General features: G+C 41.9%; 1 protein-coding gene across 1 annotated transcript; it reads left to right on the top strand.

Annotated features, from left to right (window-relative positions):
* The first annotated feature begins 7,343 nt into the window (after nucleotides 1–7,343).
* On the top strand, nucleotides 7,344–20,269 carry lipib (lipase, member Ib). The gene is made up of 10 exons (XM_026180382.1): nucleotides 7,344–7,457; nucleotides 12,118–12,509; nucleotides 13,162–13,270; nucleotides 13,463–13,564; nucleotides 14,295–14,384; nucleotides 14,470–14,637; nucleotides 15,192–15,281; nucleotides 16,986–17,094; nucleotides 17,425–17,598; nucleotides 18,305–20,269. The coding sequence occupies exons 1-10, from the start codon at nucleotides 7,406–7,408 to the stop codon at nucleotides 18,387–18,389; spliced, it is 1,371 nt and encodes a 456-aa protein (XP_026036167.1). The 5' UTR covers nucleotides 7,344–7,405; the 3' UTR covers nucleotides 18,390–20,269.
* Nucleotides 20,270–20,404: the final 135 nt, after the last annotated feature.

Below are 20,404 nucleotides of genomic sequence, written 5' to 3'. Positions count from 1 at the left end.
TCGCGGTCTTCCCCGTCCCTACAGAACTCCCGGATGTCGCCGTTTCCTCGCTGCCTCAGCTCCTCACAAACATCAAAACTCTGCAGCTACTTTCTGGAAAAATAAAAAAGTTTACGTTTAAACCAGAATGTGAAAGTGTCACAATACGGCTGTGTGCAGGCAAAAGTAGGACCCAAACGCAAACTCACAGAGACAAAAGGTAAACTCAAAAAACACAGCTTTATTGCTGGCGTGGGACACGAAAAACAATACAAAATAAACTAAACTGGGAAAACTAAAGCACAAGGAGCCACAGGGAAAAATCACACAGCTATGATGGAGGACGCAACACTGACAAAGAGAAACATGGGGCTTAAATACACTGAGGGATAACGAGGGGGAATGAGCCACAGGAGGAGAGCACAGCTGAGAGTAATTAAGCAGGATGAGGCAAGGGAAGCAAAACTAGAAACATTAACATAGAACAGACTGAAAGTAAAACAGGAAACACACTGACGGAACTCAAGACATGTGGACTTAACAGACTGGGGGAGACAGAACATAGGGATCTGAAACATGGAACAGAAAGGCACAGTAGATCAACATGAACATAACAACGCCACAGGGGAAGAGTAAAACTGAACACGATGAACACAGAAACACCAGACCTCTTCACAATAAAACAGGAAACATAATGAGACGTAGACATGACAACCCAAACTTCACAATGTAAGACACAGACATGAAACACATGAAGAGCAGGGGAGATTTACCATAGTTGGAAACACGAGGGGGAAATAATAAGAACTAGAAACACTTAAGCATGATAACAAATGAACTTAGGAACCTGAAGGGCTTACATAAACTAAAACATCAAAATGAACTAAAACTCAAAACACTGGGTCATAAGACCCAGGATCGTGACAGAAAGAGAAAGAACCCAAAGGAACAAACCTGTCTGAGCATTCAGCGCTCTCACTGTTGCACTAACTGTAAAGTGTAAATAAGTGATGTCACACCCAGTGTTTGTATTTGTGGAATGTCTGAATTTTGGTTCCCGCCAAGCACCACGTCACTTTGGACAGATGTGTTAATGCAGCGGTCTCCAACCTTTTTTGCGCCACGGACCGGTTTATGCCCGACAGTATTTTCACGGACCGGCCTTTAATGTGTCGCGGATAAATACAACAAAATAAAACTAGTACCGGTACCGAAAAAAAAGACGATTTATTCATAACACACGTGAAAAGACCGAGGAAAACCGAGTTAACGACCAAAGCGATAACAAAATAACGCTGAAAACCGATAAAAACCCTGAAAACCACACATTTCACACCTGAGCCTCAACTCTCGCGGCCCGGTACCAGTCCGAGGCCCGGGGGTTGGGGACGCTGTGTTAATGTACTGCACGAAGCATAAAACTTTTCCTCTGTTTTATTCAGAGCTTCACCTTCAGATTTTGTCGGAACAGGTCATCTATGATAAAGCCATATAAGCATGTTACTGTTTATTACACTCATTTCAATTGATTTGTTGCCACTAAGACATTTGAGTGTTTTTCTTTTTCTGCTTGACCCAAGATGACAATGAAACACCCTGGAGACAGAAAGGAATATCCAGAGGAAGTAAAGCTCTGGTCTCTGGATCACTCACAGTCTCAAACAGTCTGCTTTGATGGCGTGTAGCATAACATCCTGGAGTGGAGGCAGGCTAGCAGTCTGTGTCCTCCACCATTTTTCAGATATTTACCCGTTTCTGCCCAAGTACCCGCTGGATGAAGCAGCCCAATCCGTCAGGATGGATCCCATCCTGACATCAGCCAAAATCTGTGCCTCAGTAAATCACAGCTGATTTGGCAGCACTAAGGCAATTTAACAATATTATGCAAGTTGGTTTTAATGAAGTTGATCATAGTTTTAAAAGCAAACAGGTTCAGGTTCTGCCTCACTTCATTGCTGCAGCTCAAGCCGTCAAGATGTTATGACACCGGCTCAGATTTGGCGAGGGAATCTCCCGCGCTCACGGTGCCAGAGAACGGATCCACAATGAGACATCCCATTACCGTTACATAATACTCTAACAGCGACATGAATATGCCCCGGTTCAGTGGTTACAATGTGATAATCTGAGCAGGAGGCACAGATTAGCTGAAGATTCCAATAATGGAACATCCAGCTCCTTCGAGTCAGCTGACCCTACCTTCAGATTATAAAGCCAGTATTATTATTCTGAACATGCTACCAAAGTACAAACCTGGGGTACTTTGAATTTACTTCACAAATTCCATTATATGTTCTTTTCGTAACACTGCAATTTTATAGATGTTTAATTAGTACTTATAGGGGACATTAAAAACTGAAACTTTAAAGGACTTTAAAATCTAGAAAATAAGATTTAATAAGTAATAACTTTTAATTTAAAAATTAATATTTTTAACTGATTATATTAAGTAATAATTATTAGACCTCACCGTGAATCGCTACCTTATCGTGGTGGAGGGGTTTGTGTGTTCCAGGGATCCCAGGGGATATGTTGTCTGGGGACCTTTGCCCCCTGGTAGGGTCTCCCATGGCAAATTGGTCCTGGGTGAGGGACCAGACAAAGAGCGATTCAGAAGACCCGTATGAAGAAAACATCGAGGGAACATTTACCCTGCCCGGGATAGGGTTACCGGGGCCCTGCCCTGGAGCCAGGCCTGGGGAGGGTGCCCGAGGGCGAGTGTCTGGTGGCCGGGCCTTAGTCCATGGGGCCCGGTCGGGTCACAAGCAGCTTTACAGGAGACCCTGTCTTCCTGATAAACTTGATTTTAATTTCAGTCTTTCTTAGGCTTCCACACTCTGACAAATAGATGAAAGAAAGGAGCTTAAATCAACAGAAAAAATAAAATAAATAATGATAAATTCTAAAAAAGCAGCTTTAGGAAGTAATATAGCTCAAAATCAATAAATTAAAATGAAAAATGAAAAATAATTTACTAAATATAGTATAAAAATGCCAGCTAACATTAGTGGGCAGTGATACTTACCACATATGTTAACAGTCATATGGTTTGAGAAACAGACCAAAGAGCCTCACCAGGTGCTCATGCAAACTTAAAAGAATCTCCAAAGTATCTGAACACAAACAGACATAACATAACATTTGAAGCATAATCAAATAAAACAATAAAAACTCCCTAACACATTATAATAATAATAATAATGGATTGGATTTATATAGCGCTTTTTCAAGGCACCCAAAGCGCTTTACAATGCCATTATTGAATTTAGACTGAATTACATGAATCTGAGACTTCACAGAAATATCTTCTCTGTGTGATAACTGACCGCTGAGGCTGCGTTAAGCCGTTTACTAGTGAAGAAATCCTGAAGCCTGCTCGCTCATCGCTGATTTTATAATCTCTCTGACCAGATCCTCTTCAGCCTCTTTGCCTTGTCAAGTCAGGTGACCGATGAGATAAGCTCTTTAACTCATCAGAACATCGTGACCCCACAGGGACCTTTTTACCTGGGTGCTCACCAGCCAATCAGTGCTCAGTCTGGTCTGCAGAGACCCCCTAAAAGACCCACAGTGAATGGATGGAACACACACACACACACACAGGCTCTGCTAACATTTATATGAAAAACTTGCAGGATTTAATCAGGGAAGACAAACTTGCAGAGAATGAAAGCTCAATAAAACAGAATTATTTTGATTTTTCTATCTGATGCAGCTGCATGAAAGCAAAGTGGTCACACTGCTGACTTACAGCAAGAAGGTTCTGGGTTTGATTCCAGGATCTTTTTGTGTTTGCATGCCCTCTCTAAGTACTCTGGCTTCCTCCCACAGTCCATAGACATGCACGTAAGGTCAACTGGAGATTATAAATTGGCTGTAGGAGGGAATGTGAGCGTGAATGTTGGATGGAAGGTTGTTGAAGCAGTGGTGACTTTTAAAAACTCAAACAAAGACGTTAAACAACTTAATCGAGTAGCACACAAGTTGGTTTTTTTGTTTTTGATGTCACAGTTAAGAAGCTACAGAGTAGTGACATCATCAGGGTTGTGGGCCGGACTGACTTAGACACAAACTAAATAGAAACAACACACACTCTTTATTGTATATATGCAGCTTTTCCCACATAAAATGTACTTTGCAGGCCGCACAGGTACATTTTTAGGGTTTACTATTGGACGATCCCAAATCTCTTATTCTGAAAATTCAGCCACTGCAAACCAGTGTGTCGTTTAAACACCACTGTTTGACAGACTGACTGCAGCTGAGGATGGAAGTCTTTGTTCTGCAGCAGACGTGCTTCAGTCAAACCAGACGCTGCAGCAGGTGGAGAACCATGCAGCTCATCGAGACTGCAGGACAGAGACCAGCAGTGCAGACTGCGGGCACAAACCATGTACAGAATAACAGATTTTTGTAGGTTTTTCAGTTCTACTTTTAGAACATCGGTGGTCTGAGGCTAAATTGTGCCCATCTGCGGTTTCGATTGAACCCCCCTCGCCTTTGTTTCGACCATCAGTAACTTTGCGTAGGTGAGTGAAATGGTTTCAGTGTTCGAACAATAACTGCAAGAGGCAAAGAAAGATTAGAAACTCTCTGAATTTACTTTCAAAATTCGAGTGCAGTGGTTACAAATAGTTTTATTTCCTGGTTTTGTTTTTCTTATTATTTTTACCTGCACTCCCGACTCTGATAAGATGTTTGACATCTGAGCCACTGTGCAGCTAAGGCACCAGATGCATATGCAGTAGGTTAGAACACTCTCAATGGTGTCTCTGTAGAAGGACACCAGCAGTCTCTGTGTGAATTTATTCCTCCCGAGAATTCTCAGGAAGTCTCTGTTGGGCCTTTTTCAGCAGCTCGGAGGTGTTCGCACTCCAGGAAAGGTTCTCCTCTGTGTTGGCTCCCAGGAAGCTTGTCACCTTTTCTACACAGAATTATCCAAACATGGCATCGATCGGTGGGACACTGAGCTGCTGCAACTACGTGCGCAGCCATCTTGCAAAACCTGTTTGCAGTTCTGAAAGGGCAAGTACAGAGCAAATCTGTACGATTTTTCTTTCATGACTGAAATCTCGTGGTGCCAGTAAAATTGTGAATGTAACCCTTGCTTAGATTAGAAACAGTTTAATTAAACTCTCTACGCATACTGCATGCATTTAAACAGTAAAGCAGGCTCCTGTTTCCACCACTAATTGCATGATTTTAGCTCTGACGTTACTGTAGCTCTCTGCTTCTGCCTCTCCCGAGTCCCCTGCTGCTTCTGGGTCTCGGCTCTCTGTAGATGGTAAATTACATGTGTTTATGTCGAGTACAGAGCAGGATGGGCTGGGTGCACTGTGGTCAGAGTCTGTGGAGCTATTATTACCCATCACTGGGTGGGTGTCTCCGACTTCACCCATAATCATCCCTCACTAATCAGTGGGTCACCTCGCTGGCAGGGTAATTTGCAACACAACAGGCTCAACCTTCTGCACGAGCTGCAAAATTTGTCTTTGAAACTTCAAATCTGCAGACACAACATAAAACCCACACTGAGAGGTTAAACTCCGCCTGCTTGGTCTTTTTATTCTTTATTTCTTTTTTACAGTAGATCATCACACAAACACTTCTACCCTTTCTTACAGAGAGGCATGAAAATGAAAGGGAAAGAAAGGATTTGTTTAGGGTCACATAGAAAGAGATCTGAGGGCTGCTTTTGGAGAAACGAAGCTCACATCCTGACTGTGGAGCGCTTCTAGTTTACTCCTTTGATCAGTTCATCTCTTGAAAAACATAAACACTGTGTCCTTGAGACTTTATGATTCCCTCAGGATCACTTTGCTGTTTGTATAGTAAGAGGATGTAATGATGTTTAGGCTGAAGAAGAGGAACATTGCACACAAACAAAGCCTGTCTGAGTGGTCACATGGACAGACGTGACCTGGATAATTATGGCGAACAACTTCCTGTTTCATTGGGGGAGTGTTTGAGATCAGAAGGAATGAAGATCCTATTAACTTTTCTTCTGTAAACTCTTGTCATTGTTTTGTGTTTTTTCTTGTAAAAACGCACGCCAGCGCCGTGGACACCCAGAGGCAAGTCTTAATCATGATGTTGGCAATTTAGGTCCATTCACTCGATTCTGAGAGGAGATGCGCCAACATGGGGGGTCATAAGTCACGTGTGCTGCAAGCACCGGTCACAGACCTGGATAAATGGGAACGCTGCGTGAGGAAGGGCGTCTATGCTAAATGAGACATGCAGATCCACCCACTATGGGTGTGACAGCAGGCTTAAGCACTTTCACCTTTAGCTGCATTCACTCCCATTCATTTGGGACTATCTCACAAGCGCCCCCTGCTGTGCTCTTGTCTGAATGGCAGCCAGTTTCTGTACAACAAAGTTAACAGGAAGTGCATGCTCAATCATCCGGGTAAGTAAATCCCAAAACTTGATTCTGTTCATCTGGACGTAGCGATCAGTGGGAGAAACGTTTCAGTGGGCTGTTTTCAGTCATTGTGCAAAGGTAATGTTTATAAGGTTGGAAGCCGGCAGTCAGCTGAGACTGAAGAAGTCACTCGGATGAGTGACAAAATGTTCCTCCCATAAAAACGCTACATCCAGATGAACAGAATCAACTTTTTGGAATTAACAGGAAGTGGACTTGTTCTCCTGGACGGCATCTGGATCCATTCAGGAGCAAGTTTTTTAAAAACTGAAAAGTTTGTTAAAGTTTTTCTTTGAGAGGAAGAAAAACGTCTTGACTTCTTTTCATCTCCACAATAACTTCTTAACCCCAGAGTTTCAGTCAGGAGCATCAATTGTTTGGTTTAGTGCAGCAGGTATAAATATATGCAAATAATTATTTACATATAATGAAAATGATTTTGGTGAAACAGCTGTTTCACCTCTGGAATCATTGATTTCCATGTTTTTCACCCTTGGGAAGCGAGATTCTCTCTTCTATTCACTCTATTAACTGAAAGAAATATAAAAAAAAGGGACATTTTAGCTCATTGTGCTAAACATTAAAGGAGGTGTCAGGTTTTGTAAAATTTAATTCCTGGATTATGAAGTGATCGTCTGCCCTGAAGCTCTGAAGCTTTCACCGTTTTTAAATCACATTACATGATTTTATTTTCCTTTCACCACAAATCAAATCCTCCTTCCTCTGTCCTTTCTTTCCTCATTCCATCAGCTCATGCTCCTTCCCTTTATCTCATTTGTTTAGTGTTCTTACGATCATTGGTTTTTTCCTCTCTCCACTCTTCTAGAAACTGATCCAAGTAAAGACACCACCCCCTTTCCTCTCTCCTCCCTCCCTCCCCTATTCTCTCTCTCAGCAGTCCCTCCTCCTTTCAGTTGTCCTCACACTGCATCGTACCTTCCTCACAGCGAGTCTCCTCGGCTTGATCGTTGTCTCTGCGTCACTGTGGTCGTGGAAAGGATGCTGTCCCGCAAGCTCCTGGCTCTGCTGGGGCTCCTTGTGCTCTGCAAAGGTAAGAAAAGTCCAGTTTTCCGACAGAGCAAAAGCTTAAACCTGATTTATGCTCCGCTTTATCTTCAAGATAAAGTTAAAAATAATTGTGTCTGTTTGTCTAAATAAACAGAAACAGACATTCTGAGTGTTTGTGGAGTGAGAAAGAGTTCATTGAAGTGTGAGGAACAGAAGTGAACACCGACTCTGCTCCAGTGAGGAGTTTCCGTCTGGTGGTGTTAAAGTCAATAAGCAGCCTGTTATCCACTCATTGATATAGTTTACTAATGTGTGTGTGTGTGTGTGTGTGTGTGTGTGTGTGTGTGTGTGTGTGTGTGTGTGTGTGTGTGTGTGTGTGTGTGTTCCGGGTGGGGTGGGTGCTGATTGGATGAGTGCTTTTTTATAGCAGCCTGATCCAATTGAGGGCAGTGTTGCGCTCAGGTGTGGAGAGCTGCTCACACAGGGAGTCAAACCCCCAACTCATAACGCACACTGATCTGGACTGTATATAAAAGATGGACACAGTTGCAGAGCTGTAATAAATCTATATGAATGAACTGTTTTCTGTTTGGCTTTATTAGCCTCACATGATTGTGGAGTCTTTACAATGTTTTTTCAGTTGATTGAGGTTTGTGGACATTCATCTATGCACAGCTCTCTTTAGGACCTCTTTAGCACTTTTATTCTTTCCTTTTTCAGCCACTCTGTTGTAGATGTGCTGCTGTGCTGGCGATCATTGCTCTGTTGCATGACCCAGTTTCAGCCAAGCTTTGACTGTCAGACAGATGGCCTTACATTTGACTAGAATACTTTGGTATACAGAGGAGTTCATGGTTGACTGCACGGTGCCCAAATCATCAGCCCTCCACCTACGTGCTGACAGCTGGTATGAGGCGCTTGTGATGATTGGTTTTCTCCAAATGTGGTGCTGTGCATTATGGTCAAACATCTCCAGTTTTGCAAACCTAAGCTGCACTGTCACGTTCTTTTTAGAGAGAAGAGCCTTTCTCCTGGCAACTCTTTCAAATAATTTCTATACTTGATCAGTCTGTTCTAATTGTGCTGTCATGAAGTCTAACATTTAGCACGCTAACTGAGTCTGAGATGACTTCGTGCAGGCTTTTTGCAGCACAAACACTGTGCAGAGGTCAAGTCAGCAAAGGTGAGGCTTAGCAAACAGTTAACAGGTAAAGCTTCCAGCGTCAAGACACCTGTCAATCCAGGTGCCCCTAATTCCAGTATCCAGATGGGTGTATTATAATAAGATTCACCCCATGTGCAGGTGATGGAAGGAACTGAAACCTGGTTTTCTACAAGGCTGTGAACATGATTATTGCTGTTGTAAATTGGGGAACTGTTACCAAAAACTGCAATGCTTCTAATGTCCACCAGAGGCTGGCTCCAAAACACGAGTCAAGCCCCACAAACTCCCACGTTAAAAATATCCTGTTTGGGCAGATTGTAGAGAGCTCTGAGATTGCAAAAACTGTAAAGGTGCAGCCCAGATTGACTCACAAGTATTCACTTATTTCTCCTAATTTAATTAAAAACGCTCTACTGGGTTTCTTAAGCCTCTGTATTAGGATGGTGATAATCATGAATGAGTGTCTTTAGAGGAAAGGGCTCACAAACAACAAACCTTTTAATAATAAGCATGGTTATAACCCAGTTACACTAAGTGCTTCACAGTCTGTATAGTTGACAACATGCAGGCTACAGACACTTTAAACAAGCTAATGAGACTCCCTGCTATCTGAGATTAATCAGCACAGAGCTAAAGAGGCTAAACTAACACCCAGCGTCACTATCGGAAAAACAGACCTGATCCAAGCGCTTACAGGTGCACTGAACTGTAAACTAATCTAATGACCTTTGACCTGGTCATGAGAACATTCTCTCACAGCCGGGTGCTTAAAAGAAAACAAAAAAAAACAAGGTGGCTAACAACAGCCAAATTTACACTCTGTTGTTTTATTTTGAGCTGCCTGCATGGGTCAATAAATGCTTCTTATATTTGTAGGGGACAAATATCAGTCATTGCATCAGTCCAGTGACAGAAAATGTGTCAAGAAATTAGCAATACATAAGCTAGGGCACGCAAGACAACACTTGCCATCAGGTGTGGGTTTAAAGTGGACATTAAGCTCATTTTTAGCTTTACTAGAATAGAATAGAATAGAATACCTTTTATTGTCAATATGCACATGTACGATGAGACGCGCAGACGTGGGAAAAGAGAGGGGCGGTAAGGTGCACAGTTCTGCGGCACTATATACATATGAGCAGTCCCAATTCAAAAAAGATAAAATATACAAATATATCTACAATAGTATTGCAAAGTTCAGAGAGCAAAATAATCCTAATTTATCTCATACTGGACCTGAGTGTAGCCCCTCAATTCATCCTGTGTCTGTCTGAAACAAGGAATTTATTCCGTCCCTCACTGTGATTGGAAGCCCCTTTTAATCAGAAGGTTCAAGCATCAGATGGGTGGGGCTTCTGTGCCTAAGGTTGTCCCCTCTGTGTGAAGCAGTACATTTAGACTGGGGATTATTTGTGTAAATTAAATGAGGAAAAACATAACAGGCCATCTTTAAACTCAACTTTATATCATATTTGCAGAAGAAAATGTTTCTACTTCATATTCAGACCAAATTTAGCAAAAAAAAAAATGAGCTCAAAAAGTTTCTTTGCTCAGTTATCTGTGATTTATGACAGATGAAGTTTTCACAAATTATTATGGAAAACAAAAATACCTTTCATCTCTCCTCTGAGATGGAACAAGTTCAATAGGAGAATACAGTCCCAGAAGGTTTAGACTGTCAAGTCCCAATTCATGTAGCGGTCCGACAAATGTTGTTACTAAAATAGAAATAGCATCTGTGTTAAGCTAATATTAGGCTAATGTTTCTGCAAACTACAAAAGAAGTACTACAGAGACTGTCTACACTTTATTAATTCAAAAAAGGCACTAACAAATCCTATATTTTGTCACTGGCTGCATAAATCAGCTCATTTATATAACTACTCCCCCACTCCCCCCCATCATCCTGACTGACACCCCCATCACCTCTGTGGACTCATTCCGCTTCCTGGGTACCACCATCACCCAGGACCTGAAGTGGGAGCCCACCATCACCTCCGTCATCAAGAAAGCCCAGCAGAGGATGTACTTCCTGAGGCAGCTGAAGAAATTCAACCTGCCAACACGGACGATGATGCAGTTCTACACTGCAATCATCGAGTCCATCCTCACCTCCTCCATCACCGTGTGGTACGCTGGAGCCACTATCAGGGACAAACAGAGACTGCAGCGTGTTGTGCGCTCTGCTGAGAAGGTGATTGGCTGCAGACTCCCATCTTTGCAGGACCTGTACACCTCCAGGACACTGCGGCGTGCAGCTCGGATCTCAGCTGACCCTTCTCACCCTGGACACAGTCTGTTTGACCTGCTCCCCTCAGGCAGGAGGCTCCGGTCCATTCGCACCAGAACCTCTCGCCATAAGAACAGTTTCTTCCCCTCTGCTGTTGGACACATGAACAATAACCGTATGACTGTTCCCACCACTAACACATGACCCTACGCTGTGTCACTGCATCATTCCATGTTTGGCACTGATCACCACCTGCACCCATGTATATATCTTTCAACGTAGCACTCTTAATTCTTATTCTCATGTATATATCTCATGTATAGCTCATGCACATATCTTTCTACGTAGCACTTTTAATTCTTATCCCTACTTTTATTTTTTCATGTCTATTTAAGTGCTATTTATGACACTATGTTTGCACTGAAGCACCGCAGCAATTTCCTAATGTTGTAAACCTGCTCAACATTTGGCAATAAACCCCATTCTGATTCTGATTCTGATTCTACAAAGCTGACTAGCTAGCTTTAGCATGTAGCTAATGTTAATTTAAGACGTAGACCGCAACACAACATTAATCATTGGTTTTAGCAAGCAGTTTGAGATGTTTTTTATTTTATGGTTTATTTGTAGAGGGACGAGTGTGTAAAATGAAACAACACTGCTGATGACAGTATTTTGGCTTAAGCTAGTTAGCTTAAGCTAACTAACTAAATCTTACTTTTAATTAATTAATTAACTCTAACTAGCAAACCTGTCAGTAGATAGGCTATTATCTGAATTCAAAACCATTTATTACATAATAACATAAAATGAGTCATTAATAGTCTTTATTTTTCATTTAACACAATCCAAAGTAATGTGAAGAAGCTAAAAAATGAAATGACTTTCAAACTGCTGCAGTTTCAGTTTTTGAACCTGTTACTGTCTGTCTGTGGATTGTGCCTCTAATGTCAGCCTGAATCTATGATTCAGTTTGTGAATCATCCAGGATGATGACACTGGCTGTCTGCTTGAAGCTGTTATTTAGCTACAAAAAGTGGTATTCCTGTAGAGCTGCGGTCTACAGAAGTCAGACTGATTGTTGGGGCTCATTAGTATCATTGACTCTTTACCTTGAAATTTTTTAGTGCCTTAGCTTTAAAACGATATAAAAATCTACTAAACTGAAATGGATGAAACAAATATTCCCACTGTAGCCTGTAGAAACTTTGGACCCGTTTTTCATTTTAATTCTACATAAAACCTGAATTCAGCTGTAAAAGTTGAGTTTGCAATACAACTTCCTGATCTTCCATGTTGTGACTCCAGGCCAGGAGGAAAGTGAAGCAGGCGAATCTTGTGATAACTTCACCGACCTCGACCTGACCCACTGCTTCGTGGGAACCACCCTGTATGTGCGGCTCCTGCTCTACACTCGCTCCAACCTCGACTGTGGCCGCGAACTTAACCACCACCACCTGTCCTCCCAGCCACTCTTCAGCCTCTCCCGTCCCACCGCCTTTGTCATCCATGGCTACCGGCCCACCGGCGCGCCCCCTATCTGGATTAACCACATAGTCCACCTGCTAGCAGAGCAGGAAGACATGAACATCATCGTGGTGGACTGGAACAAAGGGGCAGCCAACCTCAACTACTTCACTGCTGTGAGTTACACCAGAGAGGCCGCTCTCAACCTGACGGGCTTCATCATGACGATGGAGGTGAGACAGACCTTCAGCCCAGACCTTTATTTTCCCTTCCTGTAATCATCCTGCAGTCTATTGTTGAACCAATAGACCAATAGAAGCAGCATCACTCATAGGTTTGAGATATGAATGTCCACTTTAGCTTCACGGTTCTCACCATCTAGGATTATTAGAGCCAGCAGTGGCCATGGTTCAAGTTGTTTCTAGTAGTCTCAGTTGGCAAAGTGTACCAATGCAATGCAAAGACACAAAGCAGAATACATAAAACTTTACAAACTTTGGACAGATTGTTCATTCAACTAATGTGTTATTTATCAGAAACATACATTAAAATGCTCTAAATGGCACCAAATCCATTTCTCTACCCAAGAAGTCCGGCTCAAAGCCTAGAATTACCAGTTCAGCCAGTCTACAGATGTTTTTAAATGACAAGTATTAAATATTTCCCAGGTTACAGGTCCTTCAAGTACTTAAGAATGGATCTAAGTTTTGGTGCTTTTGGTATTTCCGCCACTGTGTGGGCACATTAAATTTTAGTAAAGAGATTAGAAGACATGTCTGTGTGAAAATCAGCAGTTCTGTCATGTCCTTTATTATCCTGTATACTTAAAAGGTCTTTATGACAGAGTTATACCTCACCTGTAACGCTGAGCTTTTGTGCCCACAGGCTGAAGGAGCCTCTCTGAGCTCAGTTCACCTGATCGGCGTCAGTCTGGGAGCTCACCTGGCTGGTTTTGTGGGAGCAAACCTGAAGGGGAAGATTGGCCGTATCACAGGTAAAATAAAGTACTCAGAGCGGTGCAGTATGCGAGTAAATGTACTTCATTATCATGTATTTATGACAGATGTTCTTAACCTTTCAGTTTAATGAAAGCAGCGCTGTGGAGTGAGCAGGCGGAAAACTACAAAAGCACTCACATACCTCCTTGCTTCTTTCCTTCCTCCCTTCTTTCCTTCCTCTTCTCCAGGTCTGGACCCTGCTGGACCGATGTTCACCAGGGCCACGCCGGAGGAGAGGCTGGACCCCTCGGACGCCATGTTTGTGGACGTCCTTCACACCGACATGAACTGTAAGCATCTAACGCAGAATTAATAATAATTTAAATAGTGATTTAATATCATTTTAATATTGACCCTTTTTACTTTGATCATTTACACACAAAGAAAGCAACTGGAAAATAAATAGCTTTTAGTTGTCATGGTGTGAGGAACAATAAACAAAATCTGTTAATTTACAAACACTAGTGTTGCCTGTGAGGTCACAGCAGCTCTTATAGGATCTTCTATTGATCAGACCCACATCCCTAAAAATGTTTTTACGTTATTAGCTGGTAAATCATTCAAATCTCTTTCCTTCTTTTACAATAAATCATTTTATTTATAGATGAATACATGTATTTACTGATCATAAATTATTCAGACATATATTTAATTATATTTTACTTATTTGTATTAATATGCTTTTACATAAACTAAAAGCATGAATATTATTATGAATTACTATTATTATTACTGTTATTTGGAAATATTCCACATTTTTTTTAATAAAAAAGGGTTGGCATTAGAAGTAGAGATAATTCTGTTTATAAACATTGTTTTTTTCTTAAATTATTAGTAGCAAGTTATATAAATATAGTTATATAACTGAATGAAAATGTTAATATAATTTTAATTAATTCTAGTTATTATTTAACACGTCTTACCTTTCTATGAACCTAGAAAGTATTTATTAAAAAGCAATAAACCTTCGTGACCTCATGTAAGAGTCGCTGTGTTACACGCTGTGCTCTCCGTGCGCAGCCTTTGGACTGAGAGGAGCTCATGGCCACATTGACTTCTACGCCAACGGAGGCGCCGACCAGCCGGGGTGTCCCAAAACCATCTTTTCAGGTGAGCCCACACACAAACTAGGGAGACACACACACACATTAAATAACACACATGTGCTGAGCGCAGTGTGATCTCTGTCCTCCAGGTAAATCTTACTTTGTGTGTGACCATCAGCGCTCCGTCTTCCTGTTCCTGTGCGCTCTGAACCGAACCTGCACCCTCACCGGTTACCCCTGCTCGTCCTACAGCGACTTCCTGGACGCCCGCTGTCTGCAGTGCGAGACCTTCAAACCGGCCTCCTGCCCCATACTCGGTGGGTGCTGACACTGAATGACCGTGAGAGGGAAACGATTAAGAAAATAATCAATCTCCTGCTACATAATGTTTACAAAAGCTGTTCTTCCCCTGCAGATAAATACTCTGCAATTAATCCCGTTAATCCAGAACTTGGCTTAATAAGTGAGCAAGTTTTCCATCGTCTCAATCAGGAAAGTTCATCTGAGTTTAAATTTGCTCTACGTGCGATTCTGCACGCATTTCAAGGAATCTAAATTTAAGTGATGCTTCAGAGAAAACAGAATTAGATCTCGGCTGCAGACTAATAGACTGTATATAAAAGATGGAGCCACCATTGTGACGACACCTATTGGTTCTGAAGCTTTAAACAGCGCAGATTTAAAGAAGCCTGTTCACAGAAATTAGCTGCAGGTCTGCTGGGGTGCATCAGGGGGCGCTGATGAGCTAGTCGTCAGTGATAACCTGCTACTTAGCGACCAGTAACTCACAGAAAGTGTTCGTATTTGTTTCATTAAGATGCTGGACATCTATCAGGCACCTGATCTTAACACCTGTACGCTTCACCTGCAGGTTATGACGTCAGCCCGTGGAGGGAGACTCTGCAGCAGCTCGGACAGACCAAAGTCTTCTTCAGCACCACCGACGCGCTGCCCTACAAGAGTAAGTATGACACACGAACCTCATAAAAATTCACGTCTCAGGTGAAGCAGACTTTGAAAAGAATGGAATTTCGCTGTAGGATGCGTTCAATGCCCCTAACACTGGGAGCGACGTCCTCCTATAGTGAGTCGCAGCTGCAGCACAGACTTGCCCTGGTGGTTATCAGAATCAGAATACTTTATTAATCCCGAGGGAAATTAGGGTTACAGCAGGCAGCACGCTAATGGCGCATGCGCACTTACAAAGGAACCTTCTGACCAACTTTACACAAACATCACATTGAGGAGACATGTCAGAAAGGTAGGCTGATAGGAAAAAAACAACGAAAATACATAACATGAGGTAAGAGGAGGAGAAAAAAACTCCACTCAGACTGAGCTCCTAGTGGGAGAACAGTTTGATAACAGAAAAAACACCTCAGCACAAAAAGCACATGACTATCAATACACCATAGAAACACAAGACAAGCAACAGGGGCGGGTAAAGGGTAAGAGAGAGCCGCTGTAGACAGCGCATCTGGTCCTGCAGCGTGTCTGCGCTGGTCCAGTCGACTGCCATCTTCTCCGGTAGGGCACAAGCATCAAAGGCGTTTGGAAAGGGAGGGGGGATGAGTGTGTGCATATCAGTGTATGTGTGTGTGTGTGTGTCCAGAGTTCAGCTGAGACAGTGTCCTTCGCCCCGACAGGTTAAGTAAACAGTCCTCCAGCCAACCCAGGTGGCCTTGCATGGAATGGGAAGAACAGTCATAACACAGTCGTTATCTGGGAGTGATTGTTCGGCTCCAGCCTTGAGGCTGCAGCTGGCGCCGTGATGGGGGTCCGCAATTTTGAAGCTGCTAACTAAATGAAAAGAAAGGCATAACCTCAAGCCAGGGACGTCCTAAAATGTGATTAATTTGTCCCAAAAACAAGGTTTAAAATGATCTTGCCACACAGTTTTTGTTTCTTTTGCACGGGTCAGACTAGACTCTTTTGGGCCTTTAAATTTCACATAAATAAATGCACTTCCTGTCTGTTTGCCACACAAGCAGAACTTGATCAACCAAACTTAGGCCCTGATGGTTCGTATCTACATCAGGTATTATTACGTTATTGTGTTCCCTAGCAACCACCAATCAGCGGGCTAAACTGGCTCAGTCATAGTGTTAATGCACCTGTAACCTTAGAAAAGCATTGTATCATTTTAATATATTTAATAATATATTGACAAAACTTTCATTACGCGTGATGTATCATGTTGCCTAGCAACCACCTATAGCCAGATTAAAAGCACAGCACTGTAGCATGTGCTGGTTCGGTAAATGTCCCAAATGGTTTGATTTCAGCAGTAAAAACAGGATTTGACTTTAAATTATAATGTAATTATTTTATTAAGAGTTTAAATTTGCATCGACAAGAATGATTATTATGATTTTGTACTCTGACTGTCAGAACTTGAAAGAACAATTTCAAAAAGCCAAAATAAATCACTCTATATCACAATATTTACGTGAGCACAGAGTTAAGGATTTGAGGTTAGGACTTGGACATCAGAGAGTTAAAGAAGGATTTGGACTCTGTGGATGCTGACCCCACTGTGGGACCCCACCTACAATATGTGCTTGGACTTTTTTAAGAAAAAATATTTTAGGACCTTTTAACAGAAAGGAGTGATGATTGAGTGTTTTGTTGGATTGTAACGCTGTGTGTGTCCCGTGTGTGTCAGAGCTGATGTACAGAGTGGACATGGTGACATGGAACCAGTACCTGCGCTGGGGGGTCGTCTACATCCGGCTGCACAGCGGCAGGAACGTCACAGAGGCCCGAATAGACCAGTGAGTCTTTCTGCTGTTTCACACAGACTGGATTTATGAAAAGCAGGAAAATAGTTGACTTTAAATTTTAATTCTGAGTCAATGAAGACGATAGATAGATAGATAGATAGATAGATAGATAGATAGATAGATAGATAGATAGATAGATAGATAGATAGATAGATAGATAGATAGATAGATAGATAGATAGATAGATAGATAGATAGATAGATAATCTTAGCAAAGGAGATAAAAGTCATCTTTCAGTTTTTTGTTTTCCAACATAAACACACAAATACAGACTTTAAATTAATGAGTTAAACCTTACGGTCTCCTCGTCTCTGCGCACAGTAAGCTGCTCCGGTTTGAGCAGTACACCTCCACGCGGCTGCTGGCCCAGTTCGATGAGGATCTGCAGCACATCCAGAAGATCTCCCTACGAATCAACACCGGCAACGTCATCGGGCCTCGCTACAAAATCCGGCTGCTGCGAGTCCGCTTCACGCCACTGGAGCTTCCTGAGAGGTCGGTGGATCAGTTTTAGTGTTTCTGAATAGGAACCAGTCTTAGAAGATAAACTGTCTCAAAATCTATGTGGAGGTGTCTCTCTCAGTCTGACCTGTGACATCCTAAAAGGAAACAAAACTAAACTGTTGTTCTCCAAAGCCTACGCCTCCTTAAGGAGACGTAGGCTACATATGTGTACATATATATACATATATATATGTACACATATATATATGTATATATATGTGTACATATATATATGTGTACATATATATATGTATATATATGTACACATATATATATACATATATATATATATATATGTATATATATATGTGTACATATATATACATATATATATATATATATGTATATATATGTACACATATATATATGTATATATATGTACACATATATATACACATATATATATGTGTACATATATATTTGTATATATATGTACACATATATATATGTGTACATATATATATGTATATATATGTACACATATATATACACATATATATATGTGTACATATATATTTGTATATATATGTACACATATATATACAAAAAAACTGGGATTACCTGTAAATACGCCGACATTATTTGACACTTTGGCCATGTTTGATATTGCACTGGAACAGGAGACGAAGGAAAAGCAGAATAAGTCCACTTCAAAGGCTACAGTTTGTATTAACAGATACATTTTTTTCTCCTTCAGGCCTTTGATGTGCCGCTTCGACATCATCATGGAGGAGAACATAGAGGTGGCGTTTCGGCCTCTGCCCTGCGGCTCCCGCCTCTGACTTTAACACAGCCTAATTCCCTCTTTGGAAACCCATCGGACTCACCTGTAATCCTATTAGAGGACCCTCGGGCGTCCTCTGGGTGCTACAGGCTCTCCCATCCCACCAGGCGGACCTGCGGGGGCCCACACAGGAGAGCTGCCAGCCTCCTCGCCGTGCTGTGGATTACTCCTGGTTTTAACAAACAGGAGGATGAAAGCTAATTAAAGTTATGTTAAGCTACAAGAAAACTGAGATTTTTAACAAGATTCTGGAAGAAGCTGCTGCTGAGCTTCATCGGTCTGCGTTCATGTTGGGTTTATCTGGGCACAAAACCCGCTGGAACGCGAGACCAACAACTGCACGACAAACAAGGCAAGAAGGCACTCTCCGTGTTTGTGGCTCGCGAGGGAAGTCAGCCAAAGTTGAGGAAAAGATTCCTTCACCTGAACTCAGCCAACTTCAACTGATTCCTTCGCTACAGCCCTTGTTATTCTCAGCAAGCAATCATTCATGAATATGCAATTACAAATACACAGGACATTCTCAAACAGTCATATCTGAACAACATCAGTGTCTGTATTCTGTGTGTGTAGGTGCATGTGTGTGTGTGTTTCCAGCCATACTATACATAGACATAGAAGTAGTAGAAGTAAGCGTCTTACTAAACTATAAAAACAGGAAGTTGCAATAGGTCATATCTCAAATACACATGTAAAGGTCTTGCACATCAAGAAACAGAACAGTCTGGTATCAACAGCTATAATGGAATTACAACGTCAAGGCTGCTTCCTCTCACACAGTCTTATCAGACCTAATAAGGATGTGACTTTGATCAGCATGCAAACGATTATATATTTCTAAGCACAAATGACAACATAAAAAACATCTCACTCTTAAAGTTCACCTGCTGTGAAACTCACACTGTCCACAAGGAAATGCAGAATTTATCTGTGTGTTTGAAGACGACACATTTGCAGAAAGAAAAACATTTAGATTACTTTTTGTAAATGTTGCGAGTTTGTCACTGACATCGAGTGGCAGGGACAGAGTTTACAAAGGAGCTTTTAAGCAGTATAATGTCATAAAATCTGGATTCATGGAAAGAAGCTTTCCTGCGGCACTCTCAGGTGCGGTGATTACCTGTAATATGTTTTCATCATTGCTTCTAAGCTTTCTGATCTCCTGAGTTCATGATCACATGGTTCTCTGCCTAAAACTGCCCAAAGAACATCTCCCCTTTAAAGCATGAACCATGAAATAATTGCCACACATAATTATGTCATTTGCCACAATTCAAAATCATTTTTGTAATTTATTGACTAAAATTTAATTGTGTATTTATTTATTTAGGTTTTCAGGGGGGGGATCCCACTGATGATGTAGAAAACTCCCAAAATCTCATCAGACACACTGAGTGCTGAGGCGTTAAACCCACTGAAGAGCGTTCACTGAGCCATGTGACCGGTGAGGTCTTGCACTAAACGCTGCTCTCTGGTGACCTGTTTTGCTTCTCCTTCTTCCTCGTTGCCTTTCTACCAGCAGCTCTCGAGCGTTTCTGTCTGAGCTCCTCACAGACCCCCTCCTGCTGCACACGTAAAGCGAGCGCTCTAAAAAGATCCGTTTGGAGACGGATTATCTCTCCGCTGCTGCCTGAACTGTGACGCTGCCATGACCTTTGCTCACAGCGACGCTAAGCCGCACAGTTTGTTGTGGCGCCGGAGCTCGGGGTCATGTGATATGTGACTGTAGACATGTGTATATACAGTTAGAAGTAGTTGGTAACGTAGAAGAGCATTGAGCAGGTTTTACTCAGTAAATGTTTCAGCGCTAAAACCTCAGCTCTACTTTTTTATGTATTCTCACATTGTTTGAAATAAATAACTTGTTATACCATCAAAGAGCAGATGTATTTGCTTTGACTGTCTTTTTGAACCTGTAAATGAAATTAAGTCTGCGTAACCACGGCAACTTCCACACCACACTGGTCCCAAGTTAAAGCTGCTGCAGAGCACAGCGAAAGACTGAATTAAAGA

This window comes from Astatotilapia calliptera, chromosome 9 (assembly GCF_900246225.1).
Source record: "Astatotilapia calliptera chromosome 9, fAstCal1.2, whole genome shotgun sequence".
Lineage (NCBI taxonomy): Eukaryota > Metazoa > Chordata > Actinopteri > Cichliformes > Cichlidae > Astatotilapia > Astatotilapia calliptera.
The sequence above is the reverse complement of the archived record's forward strand: the minus strand, read 5'-3'. Positions and strand labels throughout refer to the sequence as shown.

Bases quoted from the DNA above. Each gene is read 5' to 3' on its own strand.
- lipib (XM_026180382.1), top strand. From the start codon at position 7,406: ATGCTGTCCCGCAAGCTCCTGGCTCTGCTGGGGCTCCTTGTGCTCTGC. The intron at 13,271-13,462 runs GTAAAATAAAGT...CCTCTTCTCCAG, and splicing joins GAAGATTGGCCGTATCACAG to GTCTGGACCCTGCTGGACCG. The intron at 14,385-14,469 runs GTGAGCCCACAC...TCTGTCCTCCAG, and splicing joins TCCCAAAACCATCTTTTCAG to GTAAATCTTACTTTGTGTGT.